This window comes from Coregonus clupeaformis, unplaced genomic scaffold (genome assembly GCF_020615455.1).
Source record: "Coregonus clupeaformis isolate EN_2021a unplaced genomic scaffold, ASM2061545v1 scaf0044, whole genome shotgun sequence".
Classification (NCBI taxonomy): domain Eukaryota; kingdom Metazoa; phylum Chordata; class Actinopteri; order Salmoniformes; family Salmonidae; genus Coregonus; species Coregonus clupeaformis.
The window spans coordinates 378,901-405,000 of NW_025533499.1; the positions used below are offsets into that span (position 1 = coordinate 378,901).

At 45.2% G+C, this 26,100-nt stretch overlaps 1 protein-coding gene across 1 annotated transcript in view; it reads right to left on the reverse strand.

Annotated features, from left to right (window-relative positions):
• LOC121555703 (runt-related transcription factor 2-like) overlaps positions 1–26,100 on the reverse strand; it is a 95,849-nt gene that overhangs the window by 13,313 nt on the left and 56,436 nt on the right. The window contains exon 5 of the mRNA XM_041869531.1: positions 8,932–9,093. Coding sequence (XP_041725465.1) covers positions 8,932–9,093 — 162 coding nt within the window. The remainder of the gene's footprint in view (positions 1–8,931; positions 9,094–26,100) is intronic.

Sequence of the window (26,100 nt, forward strand, 5' to 3'; positions counted from 1 at the left end):
TATAATAACTCAGTTTTTTCTCAATTCCAGTCGGGTTTAGAGCCAGGCACAGTACAATTACTGCAGTGAGTAAGTTTGTAGGTGATATTCTAGATGCTCAGGACAAGATAAATCACTGTGTTTCACTTTTTATTGACTTATCGAAGGCCTTCGACACTGTTGACCATGCCCTGCTGTTGTATAGACTAAAAAAGGTTGGTTTTAAGTGTTGATGCATTGGATTGGTTCCAAAACTACCTTTCTGACAGAACAGTGAGTGGCAGAGGAGGGTATGAAATCTGAGTTTCGAAGGCTTACAAAAGGAGTTCCCCAGGGCTCAAGACTTACAAAAGGAGTTCCCCAGGGCTCAAGGCTTACAAAAGGAGTTCCCCAGGGCTCAAGGCTTACAAAAGGAGTTCCCCAGGGCTCAAGGCTAACAAAAGGAGTTCCCCAGGGCTCAAGGCTTACAAAAGGAGTTCCCCAGGGCCAGTGGCGGCTCCTGAAAAAATTCTCAGGAGGGGCAATTTTTCTGATGATTTAGGTGACCTACACACGTGCACGAGTCCGTGCACGCGATTCCAGATATCTTTACCTCTGAATAAACTGCCTTTATTATACCATATCCACCCTGTCCAAAGTCTCTACTTGGTCTCAGTTCTCCAGTAAACTTGTGATTATCAACAGTACACAACGGTAACAAACAATTGGGGGAACTCACGGGGCAGATAGTAACCACTTAAAAGGAAGCGATTCCCAAACCTTCCATAACAAAGCCATCACCTACAGAGAGATGAACTTGGAGAAGAGTCCCCTAAGTAAGCTTGTCCTGGGCCTCTGTTCACAAACACAAACAGACCCCACACAGCCCCAGGACAACAACAACAACAACAACAACAACAACACAATTAGACCCAACCAAATCATGAGAAAACAAAAAGAGAATTACTTGACACATTGGAAAGAACAAACAAAAAAACAGAGCAAACTAGAATGCTATTTGGCCCTAAACAGAGAGTACACAGTGGCAGAATACCTGACCACTGTGACTGACCCAAACTTAATGAAAGCTTTGACTATGTACAGACTCAGTGACCATAGCCTTGCTATTGAGAAAGGCCGCCGTAGGCAGACCTGGCTCTCAAGAGAAGACAGGCTATGTGCACACTGCCCACAAAATGAGGTGGAAACTGAGCTGCACTTCCTAACCTCCTGCCAAATGTATGACCATATTAGAGACACATATTTCCCTCAGATTACAGCGATCCACAAAGAATTCGAAAACAAACCCAATTTTGATAAACTCCCTTATCTACTGGGTGAAAAACCACAGTGTGCCATCACAGCTGCAAGATTTGTGACCTGTTGCCACAAGAAAAGGGCAACCAGTGAAGAACAAACACCATTGTAAATACAACCCATATTTATGTTTATTTATTTTCCCATTTGTACTTTAACTATTTGCACATTGTAACAACACTGTATATATACATAATATGACATTTGAAATGTCTTTATTCTTTTGAAACTTCTGAGTGTAATGTTTACTGTTAATATTTATTGTTTATTTCACTTTTGTTTACTATCTACTTCCCTTGCTTTGGCAATGTTAACACACGTTTCCCATGCCAATAAAGCCCTTAAATTGAATTGAATTGATAGTAAGGTCGCAATGACACAGAAAGCAGTTCAATGTCGGGGTACAGAGTCGCTCTCTTACCAGGATCGCGGTCCGCTCTGACCAGGGTGAAGGTGGCCGGCTCCACTTCTCTGTCCGGGACTCATCCAGCCAAGTCTCCCAGCTGTATTGGGATTCAGCTGCCAGCAGCGTTTTCATTATTTAGTCCGTTCGTAGCGGGTATGTACACGATCAACAAGATCAGTCCAAAACCAACCACTGGAAATCCATGGTTGGCAGAATGTTTGTAAACTAAGTCTACAAATTAAAAACATAAAATAACGCCGCACTGCAGGTCGCAACAGAGACGCTTCTAGCCGCCATTGTCTTAGTTACGTTCAACGTTACGTCACGTTATGACGAAAGCGCGTAAGTGCAAGCCCACAGACACCCATAGAGAATGTATTGAAAGCTTTGAAATGTGAAAAAAATAGATTTTACATGACAGGCTATGAGAGACTTCTGGGCGATTTTCAACTTGACTGAAATCGCCCCAAAAACGGGCGGGGCCATTTGAAGCACGACTTTAGCCTGATTTGACATTTAGTGGCTGGCAGATCAGACGTGAACACTGATAACTGCTGTTGCCGTGATATAATTGATTAGAAAAAAAATCCCTTCCTTTTCCCGTTTGGCAGTGCGTCGCCCATATCGCCCTATTGAACAAGCCGTCCCTGCCCAGGGCTCAATTTTAGGTCAGATCCTTTTTACACTGTATATAAATGCGATAGGGAAGACTGTTGACTCTGCAAATCTCCATCTGTATGCTGATGACACAATTATGTATTCTAGCGCATCTAATATTGAGAAGGCTTTTTTCGGACTTACAGTTGGCTTTTGATGTTATTCGAAGGAAGCTTTTCGAATTGAAACTTGTACTTAATGCAAGGAAAGCAAAATGTATGGTTTTCTCTTCCCTGAAAGTAAACAGATGGCCCTAGCAAATAGTCAACATCTGCTTGCATATGTGCATATCCCATAGAAGGTTCTGATGGAAATGAATAACAAAACCGTTCAAGTGGTGAGAAAGTGGCTATGTTTAAACACACACACCACACGGAGCTGTGAGGGGAACGGCACCTCCTTACCTTCAGGCTCTGATCAGACCCTACACCCAGCGTGCCGTGGTCTTCCTGAGCCAAAGAGAGGGGGGTTTTGGTGTCCCAAATATTGAGTGGATTTACACTGCTACCAGACTGACTCAGCTGTTGAACATGCTCAACAGTGATGATGTGACAGTTAAGGAGTTAGCCAGAGCCTCCTTCCTTCTGGACATACAGAGGACGAAGGTTCCACTGGCTACGGACACTGAGGACAACTTCCTGGGCTTCAGGAGGAAGGTTCCACTGGCCAGGGACACTAAGGACAACTTCCTGGGCTTCAGGACGAAGGTTCCACTGGCCACGGACACTGAGGACAACTTCCTGGGCTTCAGGACAAAGGTTCCACTGGCCAGGGACACTGAGGACAACTTCCTGGGCATCAGGACGAAGGTTCCACTGGCCAGGGACACTGAGGACAACTTCCTGGGCTTCAGGACGAAGGTTCCACTGGCTACGGACACTGAGGACAACTTCCTGGGCTTCAGGGCGAAGGTTCCACTGGCCAGGGACACTGAGGACAACTTCCTGGGCTTCAGGAGGAAGGTTCCACTGGCCAGGGACACTGAGGACAACTTCCTGGCCAGGGACACTGAGGACAACTTCCTGGGCTTCAGGACGAAGGTTCCACTGGCCAGGGACACTGAGGACAACTTCCTGGGCATCAGGACAAAGGTTCCACTGGCCAGGGACACTGAGGACAACTTCCTGGCCAGGGACACTGAGGACAACTTCCTGGCCAGGGACACTGAGGACAACTTCCTGGGCGTCAGGACGAAGGTTCCACTGGCTACGGACACTGAGGACAACTTCCTGGGCTTCAGGACGAAGGTTCCACTGGCCAGGGACACTGAGGACAACTTCCTGGGCTTCAGACTGATATTCTGCAAAAGGTACAGGGATTGGACTGCTGAGAACTGGGGTAAAGTCATTTTCTCTGATGAATCCCCTTTTCGATTGTTTGGGGCATCCGGAAAACACCTTCTCCGGAGAAGACAAGGTGAGGGCTACCATCAGTCCTGTGTCATGCCGAACCTCGGCAAGACGGAGGTGCTCCTCCTCCCTGGGAATGACTGCCCGCTCCATGATCTTGCCATCACGGTTGACAACTCCATTGTGTCCTCCTCCCAGAGTGCAAAGAACCTTGGCGTGACCCTGGACAACATCCTGTCGTTCTCCGCTAACATCAAAGCGGTGACCCGATCCTGTAGGTTCATGCTCTACAACATTCGCAGAGTACGACCCTACCTTACGCAGAAAGCGGCACAGGTCCTAATCCAGGCACTTGTCATCTCCTGTCTGGATTACTGCAACTCGCTGTTGGCTGGGCTCCCTGCCTGTGCAATTAAACCCCTACAAATTATCCAGAACGCTGCAGCCCGTCTGGTGTTCAACCTTCCCAAGTTCTCTCATGTCATCCCGCTCCTCAGCACACTCCACTGGCTTCCAGTTGAAACTCGCATCTACTACAAAACCATGGTGCTTGCCTACGGAGCTGTGAGGGGAACGGCACCTCCTTACCTTCAGGCTCTGATCAGACCCTACACCCAAACGAGGCACTACGTTCATCCACCTCTGGCCTGTTAGCCCCCCTACCTCTACGGAAGCACAGTTCCCGCTCAACCCAGTGAAAGCTATTCGCTGCTCTGGCACCCCAATGGTGGAACAAGCTCCCCCATGACGCCAGGACAGCGGAGTCACTGACCACCTTCCGGAGACACTTGAAACCCTACCTCTTTAAGGAATACCTGGAATAGTATAACACTAATCCTTCTACCCCCCTCCTCCCCCACCCCTCCATATTTTTATTTTTTTAAGGGTGTGGTTGTCCCACTGGCTATCCTAAGTTGAATGCACCAATTTGTAAGTCGCTCTGGATAAGAGCGTCTGCTAAATGACTTAAATGTAAATGTAAATGCCAACAGTAAAGCATCCTGAGAGCATTCATGTGTGGGGTTGCTTCTCAGCCAAGGGAGTGTGCTCACTCACAATTTTGCCTAAGAACACAGCCATGAATAATGAATGGTGCCAACACATCCTCCGAGAGCAACTTCTCCCAACCATCCAAGAACAGTTTGGTGACGACCAATGCCTTTTCCAGCATGATGGAGCACCATGTCATGAGGCAAAAGTGATAAGTAAGTGGCTCGGGGAACAAAACATCGACATTTTGGGTCCATGGCCAGGAAACTCCCCAAACCTTAATCCCATTGAGAACTTGTGGTCGATCCTCAAGAGGCGGGTGGACAAACAAAAACCCACAAATTCTGAAAAACTCCAAGAATTGATTATGCAGGAATGGGCTGCCATCAGTCAGGATGTGGCCCAGAAGTTAATTGACAGTATGCCAGGGCGGATTGCAGAGGTCTTGAAAGAGAAGGGTCAACACTGCAAATATTGACTCTTTGCATAAACTTAATGTAATTGTCAATAAAAGCCTTTGACACTTATGGAATGCTTGCAATTATACTTCAGTATACCATAGTAACATCTGACAAAAATATCTCATAACACTGAAGCAGCGAACTTTGTGAAGACCAATACTTGTGTCATTCTCAAAACTTTTGACCACGACTGTATATATACTGAGATCATGTGACAGATTGTGTGACACTTAGATTGCACACAGGTGGACTTTATTTAACTAATTATGTGACTTCTGAAGGTAATTGGTTGCACCAGATCTTATTTAGGGGCTTCATAGCAAAGGGGGTGAATACATATGCACGCACCACTTTTCCGTTATTTATTTTTTAGAATGTTTTGAAACAAGTTATTTTTTTCATTTCACTTCACCAATTTGGACTATTTTGTGTATGTCAATTACATGAAATCCAAATAAAAAAAACAATTACATTACAGGTTGTAATGCAACAAAATAGGACAAATGCCAAGGGGGATGAATACTTTTGCAAGGCACTGTAGGTAAACAGGAGTTGGCATTTCATGGCAACGATGAGAGTGCCAGCTCATCAACGAAAACCAAACTCTGCATTCCACGGTAAGAACATCATACCAAAGGTCAAGCATGGTGGTGGTGGTGTGATGGTTTGGGGATGCTTTGCTGCCTTAGGACCTGGACGACTTGCCTTAATAGAAGGAACCATGAATTCTGCTCTGTATCAGATAATTCTACAGGAGAATGTCAGGCCATCCGTCTGTGAGCTGAAGCTGAAGCGAAGCTGGGTCATGCAGCAAGACAATGATCCAAAACACACAATCAAGTCTACATGAAGATTGCTAAAAAGCAACAAATTGGAAGTTTTGGAATGGCCTATTCAAAGTCCAGACCTTATCCCAATTGAGATGTTGTGGCAGGACTTGAAACGAGCAGTTCATGCTTGAAAACCCACACGTCACTGAGTTAAAGCAGTTCTGCATGGAAGAGTGGGCCAAAAATCCTCCACAGCGATGTGAGAGACTGATCAACAACTACAGGAAGCATTTGGTTGGAGTCATTGCAGCTAAAGGTGGCACAACCAGTTATTGAGTGTAAGGGGGCAATTACTTTTTCACACAGGGGAATTGGGTGTTGCATAACTTTGTTTATGAAATAAATATGTAATTGTTGTGTTATTTGTTCACTTATGTTCCCTTTATCTAATATTAGGTTTTGGTTGAAGATCTGATAACATTCAGTATCACAAATACGCAAAAGTAGAGAAAATTAGAAAGGGGGCAAATACTTTTTCATAGCACTGTATATATCTCAATCAGTAGTGCTGACTAGAAGTAGAACTGTCTGTGGGGTTGAAAGTCTCCTGTTCGTGCAGGGCAGTCTAATGGCTGTGCTACCTACCTGCTGCTGTTTGATGGTTGGTTGTGGTTGTTTAATGGTTATCTTTTTGATTGTGTCATACCAATAAACACCATAGCAAAAATACGCTTTGTGAGGCGCAATAGAAACTGCCGACCCGTCTCAGACCTCACCACATGTCACTGTCTCTCTGATCTGTCAGCTGACACCATTTGTCATTACACTTGGAAGGAATTAACAACTTGAGGTGTGTGTGTACAGTGTGTGTGTGGTGTGTGTGTGCACTGTGTGTGTGTGTGTGTGTGTGTGTGTGTGTGTGTGTGTGTGTGTGTGTGTGTGTGTGTGTGTGTGTACAGTGTGTGTGTGTACACACAAAGAACACACACAATCACACGGCCACGGTGCTTAATGTCTCTTGCTGGTAGGTAGGGAGGAGGAATTAGGGTGTAACACAAAGAGTCTTCTGGCACGCTCAGAGTTACAGAGACAAACTAGTCTGGCCACGGAGAGAGAGAAAAGGAGAGAGAGAGGGAGAGGGAGGAGGGAGAGCGAGGGAGGAGAGAGAGAGGAAGGAGAGAGAGGAAGGAGAAAGAGAGGGAGAGAGAGGAGGTAGAGAGAGAGGGAGGAGAAAGAGAGGGAGAGAGAGGAGGTAGAGAGAGAGGGAGAGGGAGGAGGGAGAGCGAAGGAGGAGAGAGAGGGAGGGAGGAGAGAGAGAGAGGGAGAGGATAGCGAGAAAAGAGGGGGAGAGCGGGTGGAGAGAGAGAGTGAGAGGGAGAGGATGGAGAAAGAGGAGGGAGTGAGAGAGAAGAGCGAGAGAGGAGGGAGCGAGATGGAGAGGATGGAGAGAGAGTAGGGAGTGAGAGAGAAGAGAGAGAGAGGAGGGAGCGAGATGGACAGATGCTGCTGTTAGGACAACCATGGACGATTTCAATACCCAGCATGCATTGCGAAGGCAGCGGCGTATAAAGTGGTTTCTTTGTCCCTCAGTCTGTCATTATCCCGGTCCTGTTATTACCCAAAGTCCTCGTGGATCAAAGTCTCACAGCCAGGAAAAAAAAGGAAACAATCATTTTTTCCACTGTTTAAAAAACAGTTCTGTGCTAATCCAGTCAGGTAGGCCACGCCCCTCAGCCCAATACGTCTAAATTCTACAGGAGAATGAACCAGCAGAGGACATTAGACCCACATAACAAACACAACCCAGCTAGCACATTTGGTTCCTTGGAAGTTGTTAGAACATATGTTTTTGGTTTCAAATTGGTTGTGGGACTGGGTAAAACAACGTTTTTTTTTTATGTTCTGAGAACAGAAGTGAAAATTGTGCCTGTTCTGGGAACGTTTATTTTTAGGTTGCAGGGAGGTTCTGAGAAGTTTTACTCGGGTTCCTTTCAAGTTTTCCTGGGAGGTTTTATTAATGTTCTTAGAATGGTAATTACAGGTTATTTAGATTTTTTATAACAGTTTTGAACACCAAGCACAGATAGGACACATGGGAATTCCTTTTCTTAGGCATTAATTATGCAAACACATTTATTTTTTGTGACACCAATAATCTTCTGTTCTCTATCCATGGAATTAGTCCACTGCGCCAACAGGATGGAGCTAACATGCCATGTTTCTTTACGCATACGAAGCTATATATTTTAGTTTATTCAAACACACCCCATTTCAAAGGAAACAAGCACTCATTGAGAACAGAATGTATATGTTTTTAAAATAACAATTCTCTGATTGCTACTAACATTTTCTTGTTTTTATGGAAGGTTTTCTTAACGTTCTCGGAACAATTTGAGAACTTGACTTTAAATACAACCATGAGTAAACCTGTATGAAACGTTCCAACAGAAGAACGTTGTTTCTTAACGTTCTCTGAACTATTTGAGAACGTTCCGTCAAACCAGTTGGAGAACGTTTCTAGAACATAATCAAAATTTAAATGAAATGTAACCATGTTTGAACTTTCAGGAAACATTTTGTTAAAGTAATGAAATGCCAAGAAAATAATGTTTTTTTGGCAAGTTCCTTAAATGTGCTGAGAATGATGTTCCAAAGCCAAGCAACTATCATGCAACATTCACAGAAATTTGTGGGAAAGTTGAATGCAAAATAACCATAGCTGTAAGACACATATGGTTCTCAGAACATTATGTGCTAGCTGGGGTAGAAGTGGCTGTTTTGAAATCCAAAGCTGCAGCAGAGCTAAAGAGAAACAAATCACAGTGCAAATGTAAATTAATCTAATTCTTGGACTTAAGTTATTGTTTATTTCTAGTGTGTGTGAGAGTGTGTGTGTGTGTGGGTTAGTGTGTGTGTGTGTGTGTGTGTGTGTGTGTGTGTGTGTGTGTGTGTGTGTGTGTGTGTGTGTGTGTGTGTGTGTGTGTGTGTGTGTGTGTGTGTGTGTGTGTGTGTGTGTGTGTTACCTGGCAGGTGTCGGGGCACGTCAGTGATGTTGGGCAGGCCAGTGGCTCGGCTGGAGGAGAGGGGGGTGGTGGAGTGGACGGAGGGGGAGGTCATGGGATTCAGGTAGGACGGGTAGGGCTGCTCATAGGACCAGGAAGGAGATGACTGAGACTGGCGAGGGTCTGGAGGGAGGAAGAGGAGAGGGGTGGTTAGAGAGGAAAAGGAGGAGGAGGAGGAGGGGAAGGAGGAAGGAGGAAGAGGAGGAGGAGGGGAAGGAGGAGGAGGAGGGGAAGGAGGAGGAGGAGGAGGAGGAGGAGGTGGAGGTGGAGGAGGAGGAGGAGGAGGAGGAGGAGGGAGGAGGAGGAGGAGGAGGAGGAGGAGGAGGAGGAGGAGGAGGAGGAGGGAGGAGGAGGAGGAGGAGGAGGAGGAGGAGGAGGAGGAGGAGGAGGAGGAGGAGGAGGAGGGGAAGGAGGAGGAGGAGGAGGAGGAAGAAGAAGAGGAGGAGGAGGGGACGGAGGAGGAGGAGGAGGGGAAGGAGGAGGAGGAGGAGGAGGAGGGGAAGGAGGAGGAGGAGGAAGATGAGGAGGAGGGGAAGGAGGAAGAGGAGGAGGAGGAGGGGAAGGAGGAGGAGGAGGAAGAGGAGGGGAAAGTGGAGGGGAAGGAGGAAGAGAAGTGGGAGGAGGATGAGGGGAAGAGGAGGAGGGGAAGGAGGAAGAGGAGGAGGAGGGGAATGAGGAAGAGGAGGCGGAGGAGGAGGAGGAGGAGGAGGAGGAGGGGAAGAAGGAAGAGGAGGGCAAGGAGGAGAAGGAGGAGGGGAAGGAGGAGGAGCAGAAGGAGTGTGCCCTGTTAGCTAGTACTGTATAGATGTCTGTTTCTCTGTTGTCCAGTGTTCCACATCTACAGGGCGGTTGTAATAGATACTGTAGAGAGAACTAGAGAACTAGAACAGGAACTGGAACATAAAAGGCTGTGAGTGTCTCATTGGTCATGTTGAGATGTCTGCTGTTACACAACATCCTGGTTGATGAGGTAACAGGACATTTTGGGCATGAGATACAGTGAGGGAAAACAGTATTTGATCCCCTGCTGATTTTGTACATTTGCCCACTGACAAAGACATGATCAGTCTATAATTGTAATGGTAGGTTTATTTGAACATTTTAGTACTATATCTCTTGACACAATGATGAAAATAATCATGGCCTCTAAACCTTCAAGCTGCATACTGGATCCTATTCCTACTAAACTGCTGAAGGAGCTGCTTCCTGTGCTTGGCCCTCCTATGTTGAACATAATAAACAGCTCTCTATCCACCGGATGTGTACCAAACTCACTAAAAGTGGCAGTGATAAAGCCTCTCTTGAAAAAGCCAAACCTTGACCCGGAAAATATAAAAAACTATCGGCCTATATCGAATCTTCCATTCCTCTCAAAAATTTTTGAAAAAGCTGTTGCGCAGCAACTCACTGCCTTTCTGAAGACAAACAATGTGTACGAAATGCTTCAGTCTGGTTTTAGACCCCATCATAGCACTGAGACTGCACTTGTGAAGGTGGTAAATGACCTTTTAATGGCGTCAGACCGAGGCTCTGCATCTGTCCTCGTGCTACTAGACCTTAGTGCTGCCTTTGACACCATCGATCACCACATTCTTTTGGAGAGACTGGAAACCCAAATTGGTCTACACGGACAAGTTCTGGCCTGGTTTAGATCTTACCTGTCGGAAAGATATCAGTTTGTCTCTGTGAATGGTCTGTCCTCCGACAAATCAACTGTACATTTCGGTGTTCCTCAAGGTTCCGTTTTAGGACCACTATTGTTTTCACTATATATTTTACCTCTTGGGGATGTTATTCGAAAACATAATGTTAACTTTCACTGCTATGCGGATGACACACAGCTGTACATTTCAATGAAACATGGTGAAGCCCCAAAATTGCCCTCGCTAGAAGCCTGTGTTTCAGACATAAGGAAGTGGATGGCTGAAAACTTTTTACTTTTAAACTCGGACAAAACAGAGATGCTTGTTCTAGGTCCCAAGAAACAAAGAGATCTTCTGTTAAATCTGACAATTCATCTTGATGGTTGTAAAGTCGTCTCAAATAAAACTGTGAAGGACCTCGGCGTTACTCTTGACCCTGATCTCTCTTTTGACGAACATATCAAGACTGTTTCAAGGACAGCTTTTTTCCATCTACGTAACATTGCAAAAATCAGAAATTTTCTGTCCAAAAATGATGCAGAAAAATTAATCCATGCATTTGTTACTTCTAGGTTAGACTACTGCAATGCTCTATTTTCCGGCTACCCGGATAAAGCACTAAATAAACTTCAGTTAGTGCTAAATACGGCTGCTAGAATCCTGACTAGAACCAAGAAATTTGATCATATTACTCCAGTGCTAGCTTCCCTACACTGGCTTCCTGTTAAGGCAAGGGCTGATTTCAAGGTTTTACTGTTAACCTATAAAGCGTTACATGGGCTTGCTCCTACCTATCTTTCCGAGTTGGTCCTGCCGTACATACCAATACGTACGCTACGGTCACAAGACGCAGGCCTCCTAATTGTCCCTAGAATTTCTAAGCAAACAGCGGGAGGCAGGGCTTTCTCCTATAGATCTCCATTTTTATGGAACAGTCTGCCTACCCATGTGAGAGACGCAGACTCGGTCTCAACCTTTAAGTCTTTACTGAAGACTTATCTCTTCAGTAGGTCATATGATTGAGTGTAGTCTGGCCCAGGAGTGTGAAGGTGAACGGAAAGGCTCTGGAGCAACGAACAGCCCTTGCTGTCTCTGCCGGGCCGGTTCCCCTCTCCACTGGGGTTCTCTGCCTCTAACCCTGTTGCAGGGGCTGAGTCACTGGCTTGCTGGTGCTCTTTCATGCCGTCCCTGGGAGGGGTGCGTCACTTGAGTGGGTTGAGTTACTGACGTGATCTTCCTGTCTGGGTTGGCGCCCCCTTGGTTTGTGCTGTGGTGGAGACCTCTGTGGGCTATACTCGGCCTTGTCTCAGGATTGTAAGTTGGTGGTTGAGGATATCCCTCTAGTGGTGCGGGGGCTGTGCTTTGGCAGAGTGGGTGGGGTTATATCCTTCCTGTTTGGCCCTGTCCGGGGTTTCTTCGGATGGGGCCACAGTGTCTCCGGACCGCTCCTGTCTCAGCCTCCAGTATTTATGCTGCAGTAGTTTATGTGTCGGGGGGCTGGGGTTAGTTGGTTATACCTGGAGTACTTCTCCTGTCTTATCCAGTGTCCTGTGTGAATTTAAGTATGCTCTCTCTAATTCTCTCGTTCTCTCTTTCTCTCTGAGAACCTGAGCCCTAGGACCATACGTCAGGACTACCGGGCATGATGACACCTTGCTGTCCCCAGTCCGCCTGGCCTTGCTGCTATTCCAGTTTCAACTGTTCTGCCTGCGGTTACGAAACCCCTACCTGTCCCAGACCTGCTGTTTTCAACTCTTAATGATCGGCTATGAAAAGCCAACTGAGATTTATTCCTGATTATTATTTGACCATGCTTGTCACTTATGAACATTTTTGAACATCTTGGCATGGTTCTGTTATAATCTTCACCCGGCACAGCCAGAAGAGGACTGGCCACCCCTCATAGCCTGGTTCCTCTCTAGGTTTCTTCCTAGGTTTTCGCCTTTCTAGGGAGTTTTTCCTAGCCACCGTGCTTCTACACCTGCATTACTAGCTGTTTGGGGTTTTAGGCTGGGTTTCTGTACAGCACTTCGAGATATTAGCTGATGTAAGAAGGGCTATATAAAATAAAATTGATTGATTGATTGAACAGTGAGATACAGAATAACAACAAAAAAATCCAGAAAAAAGCATGTCAAAATGTGATTTTGCATTATAATGAGGGAAATAAGTATTTGACCCCCTCTCAATCAGAAAGATTTCTGGCTCCCAAGTGTCTTTTATACAGGTAACGAGCTGAGATTAGGAGCACACTCTTAAAGGGAGTGTCCACAGAAGCAATCAATCAATCAGATTCCAAACTCTCCACCATGGCCAAGACCAAAGAGCTCTCCAAGGATGTCAGGGACAAGATTGTAGACCTACACAAGGCTGGAATGGGCTACAAGACCATCGCCAAGCAGCTTGGTGAGAAGGTGACAACAGTTGGTGCGATTATTCGCAAATGGAAGAAACACAAAAGAACTGTCAATCTCCCTCAGCCTGGGGCTCCATGCAAGATCTCACCTTGTGGAGTTGCAATGATCATGAGAACGGTGAGGAATCAGCCCAGAACTACACGGGAGGATCTTGTCAATGATCTCAAGGCAGCTGGGACCATAGTCACCAAGAAAACAATTGGTAACACACTACGCCGTGAAGGACTGAAATCCTGCAGCGCCTGCAAGGTCCCCCTGCTAAAGAAAGCACATATACAGGCCCGTCTGAAGTTTGCCAATGAACATCTGAATGATTCAGAGGAGAACTGGGTGAAAGGTTTGTGGTCAGATGAGACCAAAATCGAGCTCTTTGGCATCAACTCAACTCGCATGTTTGGAGGAGGAGGAATGCTGCCTATGACCCCAAGAACACCATCCCCACCGTCAAACACGGAGGTGGAAACATTATGGTTTGGGGGTGTTTTTCTGCTAAGGGGACAGGACAACTTCACCGCATCAAAGGGACGATGGACGGGGCCATGTACCGTCAAATCTTGGGTGAGAACCTCCTTCCCTCAGCCAGGGCATTGAAAATGGGTCGTGGATGGGTATTCCAGCATGACAATGATCCAAAACACACGGCCAAGGCAACAAAGGAGTGGCTCAAGAAGAAGCACATTAAGGTCCTGGAGTGGCCTAGCCAGTCTCCAGACCTTAATCCCATAGAAAACCTGTGGAGGGAGCTGAAGGTTCGAGTTGCCAAACGTCAGCCTCGAAACCTTAATGACTTGGAGAAGATCTGCAAAGAGGAGTGGGACAAAATTCTTCCTGAGATGTGTGCAAACCTGCTGGCCAACTACAAGAAACGTCTGACCTCTGTGAATGCCAACAAGGGTTTTGCCACCAAGTACTAAGTCATGTTTTTGCAGAGGGGTCAAATACTTATTTCCCTCATTAAAATGCAAATCAATTTATAACATTTTTGACATGCATTTTTGTTGTTGTTATTCTGTCTCTCACTGTTCAAATAAACCTACGATTAAAAGTATAGACTGATCATGTCTTTGTCAGTGGGCAAACGTACAAAATCAGCAGGGGATCAAATACTTTTTTCCCTCACTGTATGTCGTTGCGACTGATAGATAGGGACAGGCTTGCTGTTCTGCTGGACTATAGTCCTGTCTGTCCTGCTGGACTATAGTTCTGTCTGTTCTGCTGGACTATAGTCCTGTCTGTCCTGCTGGACTATAGTTCTGTCTGTTCTGCTGGACTATAGTTCTGTCTGTTCTGCTGGACTATAGTTCTGTCTGTTCTGCTGGACTATAGTTCTGTCTGTTCTGCTGGACTATAGTTCTGTCTGTTCTGCTGGACTATAGTTCTGTCTGTTCTGCTGGACTATAGTCCTGTCTGTTCTGCTGGACTATAGTTCTGTCTGTTCTGCTGGACTATAGTCCTGTCTGTTCTGCTGGACTATAGTTCTGTCTGTTCTGCTGGACTATAGTTCTGTCTGTTCTGCTGGACTATAGTTCTGTCTGCTGGACTATAGTTCTGTCTGTTCTGCTGGACTATAGTTCTGTCTGTTCTGCTGGACTATAGTTCTGTCTGCTCTGCTGGACTATAGTTCTGTCTGTTCTGCTGGACCATAGTTCTGTCTGTTCTGCTGGACTATAGTTCTGTCTGTTCTGCTGGACTATAGTTCTGTCTGTTCTGACTATAGTTCTGTCTGTTCTGCTGGACTATAGTTCTGTCTGTTCTGCTGGACTATAGTTCTGTCTGTTCTGCTGGACTATAGTTATGTCTGTTCTGCTGGACTATAGTTCTGTCTGTTCTGCTGAACTATAGTTCTGTCTGCTGGACTATAGTTCTGTCTGTTCTGCTGGACTATAGTTCTGTCTGTTCTGCTGGACTATAGTTCTGTCTGTTCTGCTGGACTATAGTTCTGTCTGTTCTGCTGGACTATAGTTCTGTCTGTTCTGCTGGACTATAGTTCTGTCTGTTCTGCTGGACTATAGTTCTGTCTGTTCTGCTGGACTATAGTTCTGTCTGTTCTGCTGGACTATAGTTCTGTCTGTTCTGCTGGACTATAGTCCTGTCTGCTGGACTATAGTTCTGTCTGTTCTGCTGGACTATAGTCCTGTCTGTTCTGCTGGACTATAGTTCTGTCTGTTCTGCTGGACTATAGTTCTGTCTGTTCTGCTGGACTATAGTTCTGTCTGTTCTGCTGGACTATAGTTCTGTCTGTTCTGCTGGACTATAGTTATGTCTGCTGGACTATAGTTCTGTCTGTTCTGCTGGACTATAGTTCTGTCTGTTCTGCTGGACTATAGTTCTGTCTGTTCTGCTGGACTATAGTTCTGTCTGTTCTGCTGGACTATAGTTCTGTCTGTTCTGCTGGACTATAGTTCTGTCTGTTCTGCTGGACTATAGTCCTGTCTGTTCTGCTGGACTATAGTTCTGTCTGTTCTGCTGGACTATAGTTCTGTCTGTTCTGCTGGACTATAGTTCTGTCTGCTGGACTATAGTTCTGTCTGTTCTGCTGGACTATAGTTCTGTCTGTTCTGCTGGACTATAGTCCTGTCTGCTGGACTATAGTTCTGTCTGTTCTGCTGGACTATAGTCCTGTCTGTTCTGCTGGACTATAGTTCTGTCTGTTCTGCTGGACTATAGTTCTGTCTGTTCTGCTGGACTATAGTCCTGTCTGCTGGACTATAGTTCTGTCTGTTCTGCTGGACTATAGTTCTGTCTGTTCTGCTGGACTATAGTACTGTCTGTTCTGCTGGACTATAGTTCTGTCTGTTCTGCTGGACTATAGTTCTGTCTGTTCTGCTGGACTATAGTTCTGTCTGTTCTGCTGGACTATAGTTCTGTCTGTTCTGCTGGACTATAGTTCTGTCTGTTCTGCTGGACTATAGTTCTGTCTGTTCTGCTGGACTATAGTTCTGTCTGTTCTGCTGGACTATAGTTCTGTCTGTTCTGCTGGACTATAGTTCTGTCTGTTCTGCTGGACTATAGTTCTGTCTGTTCTGCTGGACTATAGTTCTGTCTGTTCTGCTGGACTATAGTTCTGTCTGTTCTGCTGGACTATAGTTCTGTCTGTTCTGCTGGACTATAGTTCTGTCTGTTCTGCTGGACTATAGTTCTGTCTGTTCTGCTGGACTATAGTTCTGTCTGTTCTGCTGGACTATAGTTCTGTCTGTTCTGCTGGACTATAGTTCTGTCTGTTCTGCTGGACTATAGTTCTGTCTGTTCTGCTGGACTATAGTTCTGTCTGTTCTGCTGGACTATAGTTCTGTCTGTTCTGCTGGACTATAGTTCTGTCTGTTCTGCTGGACTATAGTTCTGTCTGTTCTGCTGGACTATAGTTCTGTCTGTTCTGCTGGACTATAGTTCTGTCTGTTCTGCTGGACTATAGTTCTGTCTGTTCTGCTGGACTATAGTTATGTCTGCTGGACTATAGTTCTGTCTGTTCTGCTGGACTATAGTTCTGTCTGTTCTGCTGGACTATAGTTCTGTCTGTTCTGCTGGACTATAGTTCTGTCTGTTCTGCTGGACTATAGTTCTGTCTGTTCTGCTGGACTATAGTTCTGTCTGTTCTGCTGGACTATAGTTCTGTCTGTTCTGCTGGACTATAGTTCTGTCTGTTCTGCTGGACTATAGTTCTGTCTGTTCTGCTGGACTATAGTTCTGTCTGTTCTGCTGGACTATAGTTCTGTCTGTTCTGCTGGACTATAGTTCTGTCTGTCCTGCTGGACTATAGTTCTGTCTGCTGGACTATAGTTCTGTCTGTTCTGCTGGACTATAGTTCTGTCTGTCTGCTGGACTATAGTTCTGTCTGTTCTGCTGGACTATAGTTCTGTCTGTTCTGCTGGACTATAGTTCTGTCTGTTCTGCTGGACTATAGTTCTGTCTGTTCTGCTGGACTATAGTTCTGTCTGTTCTGCTGGACTATAGTTCTGTCTGTTCTGCTGGACTATAGTTCTGTCTGTTCTGCTGGACTATAGTTCTGTCTGTTCTGCTGGACTATAGTTCTGTCTGTTCTGCTGGACTATAGTTCTGTCTGTTCTGCTGGACTATAGTTCTGTCTGTTCTGCTGGACTATAGTTCTGTCTGTTCTGCTGGACTATAGTTCTGTCTGTTCTGCTGGACTATAGTTCTGTCTGTTCTGCTGGACTATAGTTCTGTCTGTTCTGCTGGACTATAGTTCTGTCTGTTCTGCTGGACTATAGTTCTGTCTGTTCTGCTGGACTATAGTTCTGTCTGTTCTGCTGGACTATAGTTCTGTCTGTTCTGCTGGACTATAGTTCTGTCTGTTCTGCTGGACTATAGTTCTGTCTGTTCTGCTGGACTATAGTTCTGTCTGTTCTGCTGGACTATAGTTCTGTCTGTTCTGCTGGACTATAGTTCTGTCTGTTCTGCTGGACTATAGTTCTGTCTGTTCTGCTGGACTATAGTTCTGTCTGTTCTGCTGGACTATAGTTCTGTCTGTTCTGCTGGACTATAGTTCTGTCTGTTCTGCTGGACTATAGTTCTGTCTGTTCTGCTGGACTATAGTTCTGTCTGTTCTGCTGGACTATAGTTCTGTCTGTTCTGCTGGACTATAGTTCTGCTGTTCTGCTGGACTATAGTTCTGTCTGTTCTGCTGGACTATAGTTCTGTCTGTTCTGCTGGACTATAGTTCTGTCTGTTCTGCTGGACTATAGTTCTGTCTGTTCTGCTGGACTATAGTTCTGTCTGTTCTGCTGGACTATAGTTCTGTCTGTTCTGCTGGACTATAGTTCTGTCTGTTCTGCTGGACTATAGTTCTGTCTGTTCTGCTGGACTATAGTTCTGTCTGTTCTGCTGGACTATAGTTCTGTCTGTTCTGCTGGACTATAGTTCTGTCTGTTCTGCTGGACTATAGTTCTGTCTGTTCTGCTGGACTATAGTTCTGTCTGTTCTGCTGGACTATAGTTCTGTCTGTTCTGCTGGACTATAGTTCTGTCTGTTCTGCTGGACTATAGTTCTGTCTGTTCTGCTGGACTATAGTTCTGTCTGTTCTGCTGGACTATAGTTCTGTCTGTTCTGCTGGACTATAGTTCTGTCTGTTCTGCTGGACTATAGTTCTGTCTGTTCTGCTGGACTATAGTTCTGTCTGTTCTGCTGGACTATAGTTCTGTCTGTTCTGCTGGACTATAGTTCTGTCTGTTCTGCTGGACTATAGTTCTGTCTGTTCTGCTGGACTATAGTTCTGTCTGTTCTGCTGGACTATAGTTCTGTCTGTTCTGCTGGACTATAGTTCTGTCTGTTCTGCTGGACTATAGTTCTGTCTGTTCTGCTGGACTATAGTTCTGTCTGTTCTGCTGGACTATAGTTCTGTCTGTTCTGCTGGACTATAGTTCTGTCTGTTCTGCTGGACTATAGTTCTGTCTGTTCTGCTGGACTATAGTTCTGTCTGTTCTGCTGGACTATAGTTCTGTCTGTTCTGCTGGACTATAGTTCTGTCTGTTCTGCTGGACTATAGTTCTGTCTGTTCTGCTGGACTATAGTTCTGTCTGTTCTGCTGGACTATAGTTCTGTCTGTTCTGCTGGACTATAGTTCTGTCTGTTCTGCTGGACTATAGTTCTGTCTGTTCTGCTGGACTATAGTTCTGTGTTCTGCTGGACTATAGTTCTGTCTGTTCTGCTGGACTATAGTTCTGTCTGTTCTGCTGGACTATAGTTCTGTCTGTTCTGCTGGACTATAGTTCTGTCTGTTCTGCTGGACTATAGTTCTGTCTGTTCTGCTGGACTATAGTTCTGTCTGTTCTGCTGGACTATAGTTCTGTCTGTTCTGCTGGACTATAGTTCTGTCTGTTCTGCTGGACTATAGTTCTGTCTGTTCTGCTGGACTATAGTTCTGTCTGTTCTGCTGGACTATAGTTCTGTCTGTTCTGCTGGACTATAGTTCTGTCTGTTCTGCTGGACTATAGTTCTGGTCTGCTGGACTATAGTTCTGTCTGTTCTGCTGGACTATAGTTCTGTCTGTTCTGCTGGACTATAGTTCTGTCTGTTCTGCTGGACTATAGTTCTGTCTGTTCTGCTGGACTATAGTTCTGTCTGTTCTGCTGGACTATAGTTCTGTCTGTTCTGCTGGACTATAGTTCTGTCTGTTCTGCTGGACTATAGTTCTGTCTGTTCTGCTGGACTATAGTTCTGTCTGTTCTGCTGGACTATAGTTCTGTCTGTTCTGCTGGACTATAGTTCTGTCTGTTCTGCTGGACTATAGTTCTGTCTGTTCTGCTGGACTATAGTTCTGTCTGTTCTGCTGGACTATAGTTCTGTCTGTTCTGCTGGACTATAGTTCTGTCTGTTCTGCTGGACTATAGTTCTGTCTGTTCTGCTGGACTATAGTTCTGTCTGTTCTGCTGGACTATAGTTCTGTCTGTTCTGCTGGACTATAGTTCTGTCTGTTCTGCTGGACTATAGTTCTGTCTGTTCTGCTGGACTATAGTTCTGTCTGTTCTGCTGGACTATAGTTCTGTCTGTTCTGCTGGACTATAGTTCTGTCTGTTCTGCTGGACTATAGTTCTGTCTGTTCTGCTGGACTATAGTTCTGTCTGTTCTGCTGGACTATAGTTCTGTCTGTTCTGCTGGACTATAGTTCTGTCTGTTCTGCTGGACTATAGTTCTGTCTGTTCTGCTGGACTATAGTTCTGTCTGTTCTGCTGGACTATAGTTCTGTCTGTTCTGCTGGACTATAGTTCTGTCTGTTCTGCTGGACTATAGTTCTGTCTGTTCTGCTGGACTATAGTTCTGTCTGTTCTGCTGGACTATAGTTCTGTCTGTTCTGCTGGACTATAGTTCTGTCTGTTCTGCTGGACTATAGTTCTGTCTGTTCTGCTGGACTATAGTTCTGTCTGTTCTGCTGGACTATAGTTCTGTCTGTTCTGCTGGACTATAGTTCTGTCTGTTCTGCTGGACTATAGTTCTGTCTGTTCTGCTGGACTATAGTTCTGTCTGTTCTGCTGGACTATAGTTCTGTCTGTTCTGCTGGACTATAGTTCTGTCTGTTCTGCTGGACTATAGTTCTGTCTGTTCTGCTGGACTATAGTTCTGTCTGCTGGACTATAGTTCTGTCTGTTCTGCTGGACTATAGTTCTGTCTGTTCTGCTGGACTATAGTTCTGTCTGTTCTGCTGGACTATAGTTCTGTCTGTTCTGCTGGACTATAGTTCTGTCTGTTCTGCTGGACTATAGTTCTGTCTGTTCTGCTGGACTATAGTTCTGTCTGTTCTGCTGGACTATAGTTCTGTCTGTTCTGCTGGACTATAGTTCTGTCTGTTCTGCTGGACTATAGTTCTGTCTGTTCTGCTGGACTATAGTTCTGTCTGTTCTGCTGGACTATAGTTCTGTCTGTTCTGCTGGACTATAGTTCTGTCTGTTCTGCTGGACTATAGTTCTGTCTGTTCTGCTGGACTATAGTTCTGTCTGTTCTGCTGGACTATAGTTCTGTCTGTTCTGCTGGACTATAGTTCTGTCTGTTCTGCTGGACTATAGTTCTGTCTGTTCTGCTGGACTATAGTTCTGTCTGTTCTGCTGGACTATAGTTCTGTCTGTTCTGCTGGACTATAGTTCTGTCTGTTCTGCTGGACTATAGTTCTGTCTGTTCTGCTGGACTATAGTTCTGTCTGTTCTGCTGGACTATAGTTCTGTCTGTTCTGCTGGACTATAGTTCTGTCTGTTCTGCTGGACTATAGTTCTGTCTGTTCTGCTGGACTATAGTTCTGTCTGTTCTGCTGGACTATAGTTCTGTCTGTTCTGCTGGACTATAGTTCTGTCTGTTCTGCTGGACTATAGTTCTGTCTGTTCTGCTGGACTATAGTTCTGTCTGTTCTGCTGGACTATAGTTCTGTCTGTTCTGCTGGACTATAGTTCTGTCTGTTCTGCTGGACTATAGTTCTGTCTGTTCTGCTGGACTATAGTTCTGTCTGTTCTGCTGGACTATAGTTCTGTCTGTTCTGCTGGACTATAGTTCTGTCTGTTCTGCTGGACTATAGTTCTGTCTGTTCTGCTGGACTATAGTTCTGTCTGTTCTGCTGGACTATAGTTCTGTCTGTTCTGCTGGACTATAGTTCTGTCTGTTCTGCTGGACTATAGTTCTGTCTGTTCTGCTGGACTATAGTTCTGTCTGTTCTGCTGGACTATAGTTCTGTCTGTTCTGCTGGACTATAGTTCTGTCTGTTCTGCTGGACTATAGTTCTGTCTGTTCTGCTGGACTATAGTTCTGTCTGTTCTGCTGGACTATAGTTCTGTCTGTTCTGCTGGACTATAGTTCTGTCTGCTGGACTATAGTTCTGTCTGTTCTGCTGGACTATAGTTCTGTCTGTTCTGCTGGACTATAGTTCTGTCTGTTCTGCTGGACTATAGTTCTGTCTGTTCTGCTGGACTATAGTTCTGTCTGTTCTGCTGGACTATAGTTCTGTCTGTTCTGCTGGACTATAGTTCTGTCTGTTCTGCTGGACTATAGTTCTGTCTGTTCTGCTGGACTATAGTTCTGTCTGTTCTGCTGGACTATAGTTCTGTGTTCTGCTGGACTATAGTTCTGTCTGTTCTGCTGGACTATAGTTCTGTCTGTTCTGCTGGACTATAGTTCTGTCTGTTCTGCTGGACTATAGTTCTGTCTGTTCTGCTGGACTATAGTTCTGTCTGTTCTGCTGGACTATAGTTCTGTCTGTTCTGCTGGACTATAGTTCTGTCTGTTCTGCTGGACTATAGTTCTGTCTGTTCTGCTGGACTATAGTTCTGTCTGTTCTGCTGGACTATAGTTCTGTCTGTCTGCTGGACTATAGTTCTGTCTGTTCTGCTGGACTATAGTTCTGTCTGTTCTGCTGGACTATAGTTCTGTCTGTTCTGCTGGACTATAGTTCTGTCTGTTCTACTGGACTATAGTTCTGTCTGTTCTGCTGGACTATAGTTCTGTCTGTTCTGCTGGACTATAGTTCTGTCTGTTCTGCTGGACTATAGTTCTGTCTGTTCTGCTGGACTATAGTTCTGTCTGTTCTGCTGGACTATAGTTCTGTCTGTTCTGCTGGACTATAGTTCTGTCTGTTCTGCTGGACTATAGTTCTGTCTGTTCTGCTGGACTATAGTTCTGTCTGTTCTGCTGGACTATAGTTCTGTCTGTTCTGCTGGACTATAGTTCTGTCTGTTCTGCTGGACTATAGTTCTGTCTGTTCTGCTGGACTATAGTTCTGTCTGTTCTGCTGGACTATAGTTCTGTCTGTTCTGCTGGACTATAGTTCTGTCTGTTCTGCTGGACTATAGTTCTGTCTGTTCTGCTGGACTATAGTTCTGTCTGCTCTGCTGGACTATAGTTCTGTCTGTTCTGCTGGACTATAGTTCTGTCTGTTCTGCTGGACTATAGTTCTGTCTGTTCTGCTGGACTATAGTTCTGTCTGTTCTGCTGGACTATAGTTCTGTCTGTTCTGCTGGACTATAGTTCTGTCTGTTCTGCTGGACTATAGTTCTGTCTGTTCTGCTGGACTATAGTTCTGTCTGTTCTGCTGGACTATAGTTCTGTCTGTTCTGCTGGACTATAGTTCTGTCTGTTCTGCTGGACTATAGTTCTGTCTGTTCTGCTGGACTATAGTTCTGTCTGTTCTGCTGGACTATAGTTCTGTCTGTTCTGCTGGACTATAGTTCTGTCTGTTCTGCTGGACTATAGTTCTGTCTGTTCTGCTGGACTATAGTTCTGTCTGTTCTGCTGGACTATAGTTCTGTCTGTTCTGCTGGACTATAGTTCTGTCTGTTCTGCTGGACTATAGTTCTGTCTGTTCTGCTGGACTATAGTTCTGTCTGTTCTGCTGGACTATAGTTCTGTCTGTTCTGCTGGACTATAGTTCTGTCTGTTCTGCTGGACTATAGTTCTGTCTGTTCTGCTGGACTATAGTTCTGTCTGTTCTGCTGGACTATAGTTCTGTCTGTTCTGCTGGACTATAGTTCTGTCTGTTCTGCTGGACTATAGTTCTGTCTGTTCTGCTGGACTATAGTTCTGTCTGTTCTGCTGGACTATAGTTCTGTCTGTTCTGCTGGACTATAGTTCTGTCTGTTCTGCTGGACTATAGTTCTGTCTGTTCTGCTGGACTATAGTTCTGTCTGTTCTGCTGGACTATAGTTCTGTCTGTTCTGCTGGACTATAGTTCTGTCTGTTCTGCTGGACTATAGTTCTGTCTGTTCTGCTGGACTATAGTTCTGTCTGTTCTGCTGGACTATAGTTCTGTCTGTTCTGCTGGACTATAGTTCTGTCTGTTCTGCTGGACTATAGTTCTGTCTGTTCTGCTGGACTATAGTTCTGTCTGTTCTGCTGGACTATAGTTCTGTCTGTTCTGCTGGACTATAGTTCTGTCTGTTCTGCTGGACTATAGTTCTGTCTGTTCTGCTGGACTATAGTTCTGTCTGTTCTGCTGGACTATAGTTCTGTCTGTTCTGCTGGACTATAGTTCTGTCTGTTCTGCTGGACTATAGTTCTGTCTGTTCTGCTGGACTATAGTTCTGTCTGTTCTGCTGGACTATAGTTCTGTCTGTTCTGCTGGACTATAGTTCTGTCTGTTCTGCTGGACTATAGTTCTGTCTGTTCTGCTGGGACTATAGTTCTGTCTGTTCTGCTGGACTATAGTTCTGTCTGTTCTGCTGGACTATAGTTCTGTCTGTTCTGCTGGACTATAGTTCTGTCTGTTCTGCTGGACTATAGTTCTGTCTGTTCTGCTGGACTATAGTTCTGTCTGTTCTGCTGGACTATAGTTCTGTCTGTTCTGCTGGACTATAGTTCTGTCTGTTCTGCTGGACTATAGTTCTGTCTGTTCTGCTGGACTATAGTTCTGTCTGTTCTGCTGGACTATAGTTCTGTCTGTTCTGCTGGACTATAGTTCTGTCTGTTCTGCTGGACTATAGTTCTGTCTGTTCTGCTGGACTATAGTTCTGTCTGTTCTGCTGGACTATAGTTCTGTCTGTTCTGCTGGACTATAGTTCTGTCTGTTCTGCTGGACTATAGTTCTGTCTGTTCTGCTGGACTATAGTTCTGTCTGTTCTGCTGGACTATAGTTCTGTCTGTTCTGCTGGACTATAGTTCTGTCTGTTCTGCTGGACTATAGTTCTGTCTGTTCTGCTGGACTATAGTTCTGTCTGTTCTGCTGGACTATAGTTCTGTCTGTTCTGCTGGACTATAGTTCTGTCTGTTCTGCTGGACTATAGTTCTGTCTGTTCTGCTGGACTATAGTTCTGTCTGTTCTGCTGGACTATAGTTCTGTCTGTTCTGCTGGACTATAGTTCTGTCTGTTCTGCTGGACTATAGTTCTGTCTGTTCTGCTGGACTATAGTTCTGTCTGTTCTGCTGGACTATAGTTCTGTCTGTTCTGCTGGACTATAGTTCTGTCTGTTCTGCTGGACTATAGTTCTGTCTGTTCTGCTGGACTATAGTTCTGTCTGTTCTGCTGGACTATAGTTCTGTCTGTTCTGCTGGACTATAGTTCTGTCTGTTCTGCTGGACTATAGTTCTGTCTGTTCTGCTGGACTATAGTTCTGTCTGTTCTGCTGGACTATAGTTCTGTCTGTTCTGCTGGACTATAGTTCTGTCTGTTCTGCTGGACTATAGTTCTGTCTGTTCTGCTGGACTATAGTTCTGTCTGTTCTGCTGGACTATAGTTCTGTCTGTTCTGCTGGACTATAGTTCTGTCTGTTCTGCTGGACTATAGTTCTGTCTGTTCTGCTGGACTATAGTTCTGTCTGTTCTGCTGGACTATAGTTCTGTCTGCTGGACTATAGTTCTGTCTGTTCTGCTGGACTATAGTTCTGTCTGTTCTGCTGGACTATAGTTCTGTCTGTTCTGCTGGACTATAGTTCTGTCTGTTCTGCTGGACTATAGTTCTGTCTGTTCTGCTGGACTATAGTTCTGTCTGTTCTGCTGGACTATAGTTCTGTCTGTTCTGCTGGACTATAGTTCTGTCTGTTCTGCTGGACTATAGTTCTGTCTGTTCTGCTGGACTATAGTTCTGTCTGTTCTGCTGGACTATAGTTCTGTCTGTTCTGCTGGACTATAGTTCTGTCTGTTCTGCTGGACTATAGTTCTGTCTGTTCTGCTGGACTATAGTTCTGTCTGTTCTGCTGGACTATAGTTCTGTCTGCTGGACTATAGTTCTGTCTGTTCTGCTGGACTATAGTTCTGTCTGTTCTGCTGGACTATAGTTCTGTCTGTTCTGCTGGACTATAGTTCTGTCTGTTCTGCTGGACTATAGTTCTGTCTGTTCTGCTGGACTATAGTTCTGTCTGTTCTGCTGGACTATAGTTCTGTCTGTTCTGCTGGACTATAGTTCTGTCTGTTCTGCTGGACTATAGTTCTGTCTGTTCTGCTGGACTATAATTCTGTCTGTTCTGCTGGACTATAGTTCTGTCTGTTCTGCTGGACTATAGTTCTGTCTGTTCTGCTGGACTATAGTTCTGTCTGTTCTGCTGGACTATAGTTCTGTCTGTTCTGCTGGACTATAGTTCTGTCTGTTCTGCTGGACTATAGTTCTGTCTGTTCTGCTGGACTATAGTTCTGTCTGTTCTGCTGGACTATAGTTCTGTCTGTTCTGCTGGACTATAGTTCTGTCTGTTCTGCTGGACTATAGTTCTGTCTGTTCTGCTGGACTATAGTTCTGTCTGTTCTGCTGGACTATAGTTCTGTCTGTTCTGCTGGACTATAGTTCTGTCTGTTCTGCTGGACTATAGTTCTGTCTGTTCTGCTGGACTATAGTTCTGTCTGTTCTGCTGGACTATAGTTCTGTCTGTTCTGCTGGACTATAGTTCTGCTCTGTTCTGCTGGACTATAGTTCTGTCTGTTCTGCTGGACTATAGTTCTGTCTGTTCTGCTGGACTATAGTTCTGTCTGTTCTGCTGGACTATAGTTCTGTCTGTTCTGCTGGACTATAGTCCTGTCTGTTCTGCTGGACTATAGTTCTGTCTGTTCTGCTGGACTATAGTTCTGTCTGTTCTGCTGGACTATAGTTCTGTCTGTTCTGCTGGACTATAGTTCTGTCTGTTCTGCTGGACTATAGTTCTGTCTGCTGGACTATAGTT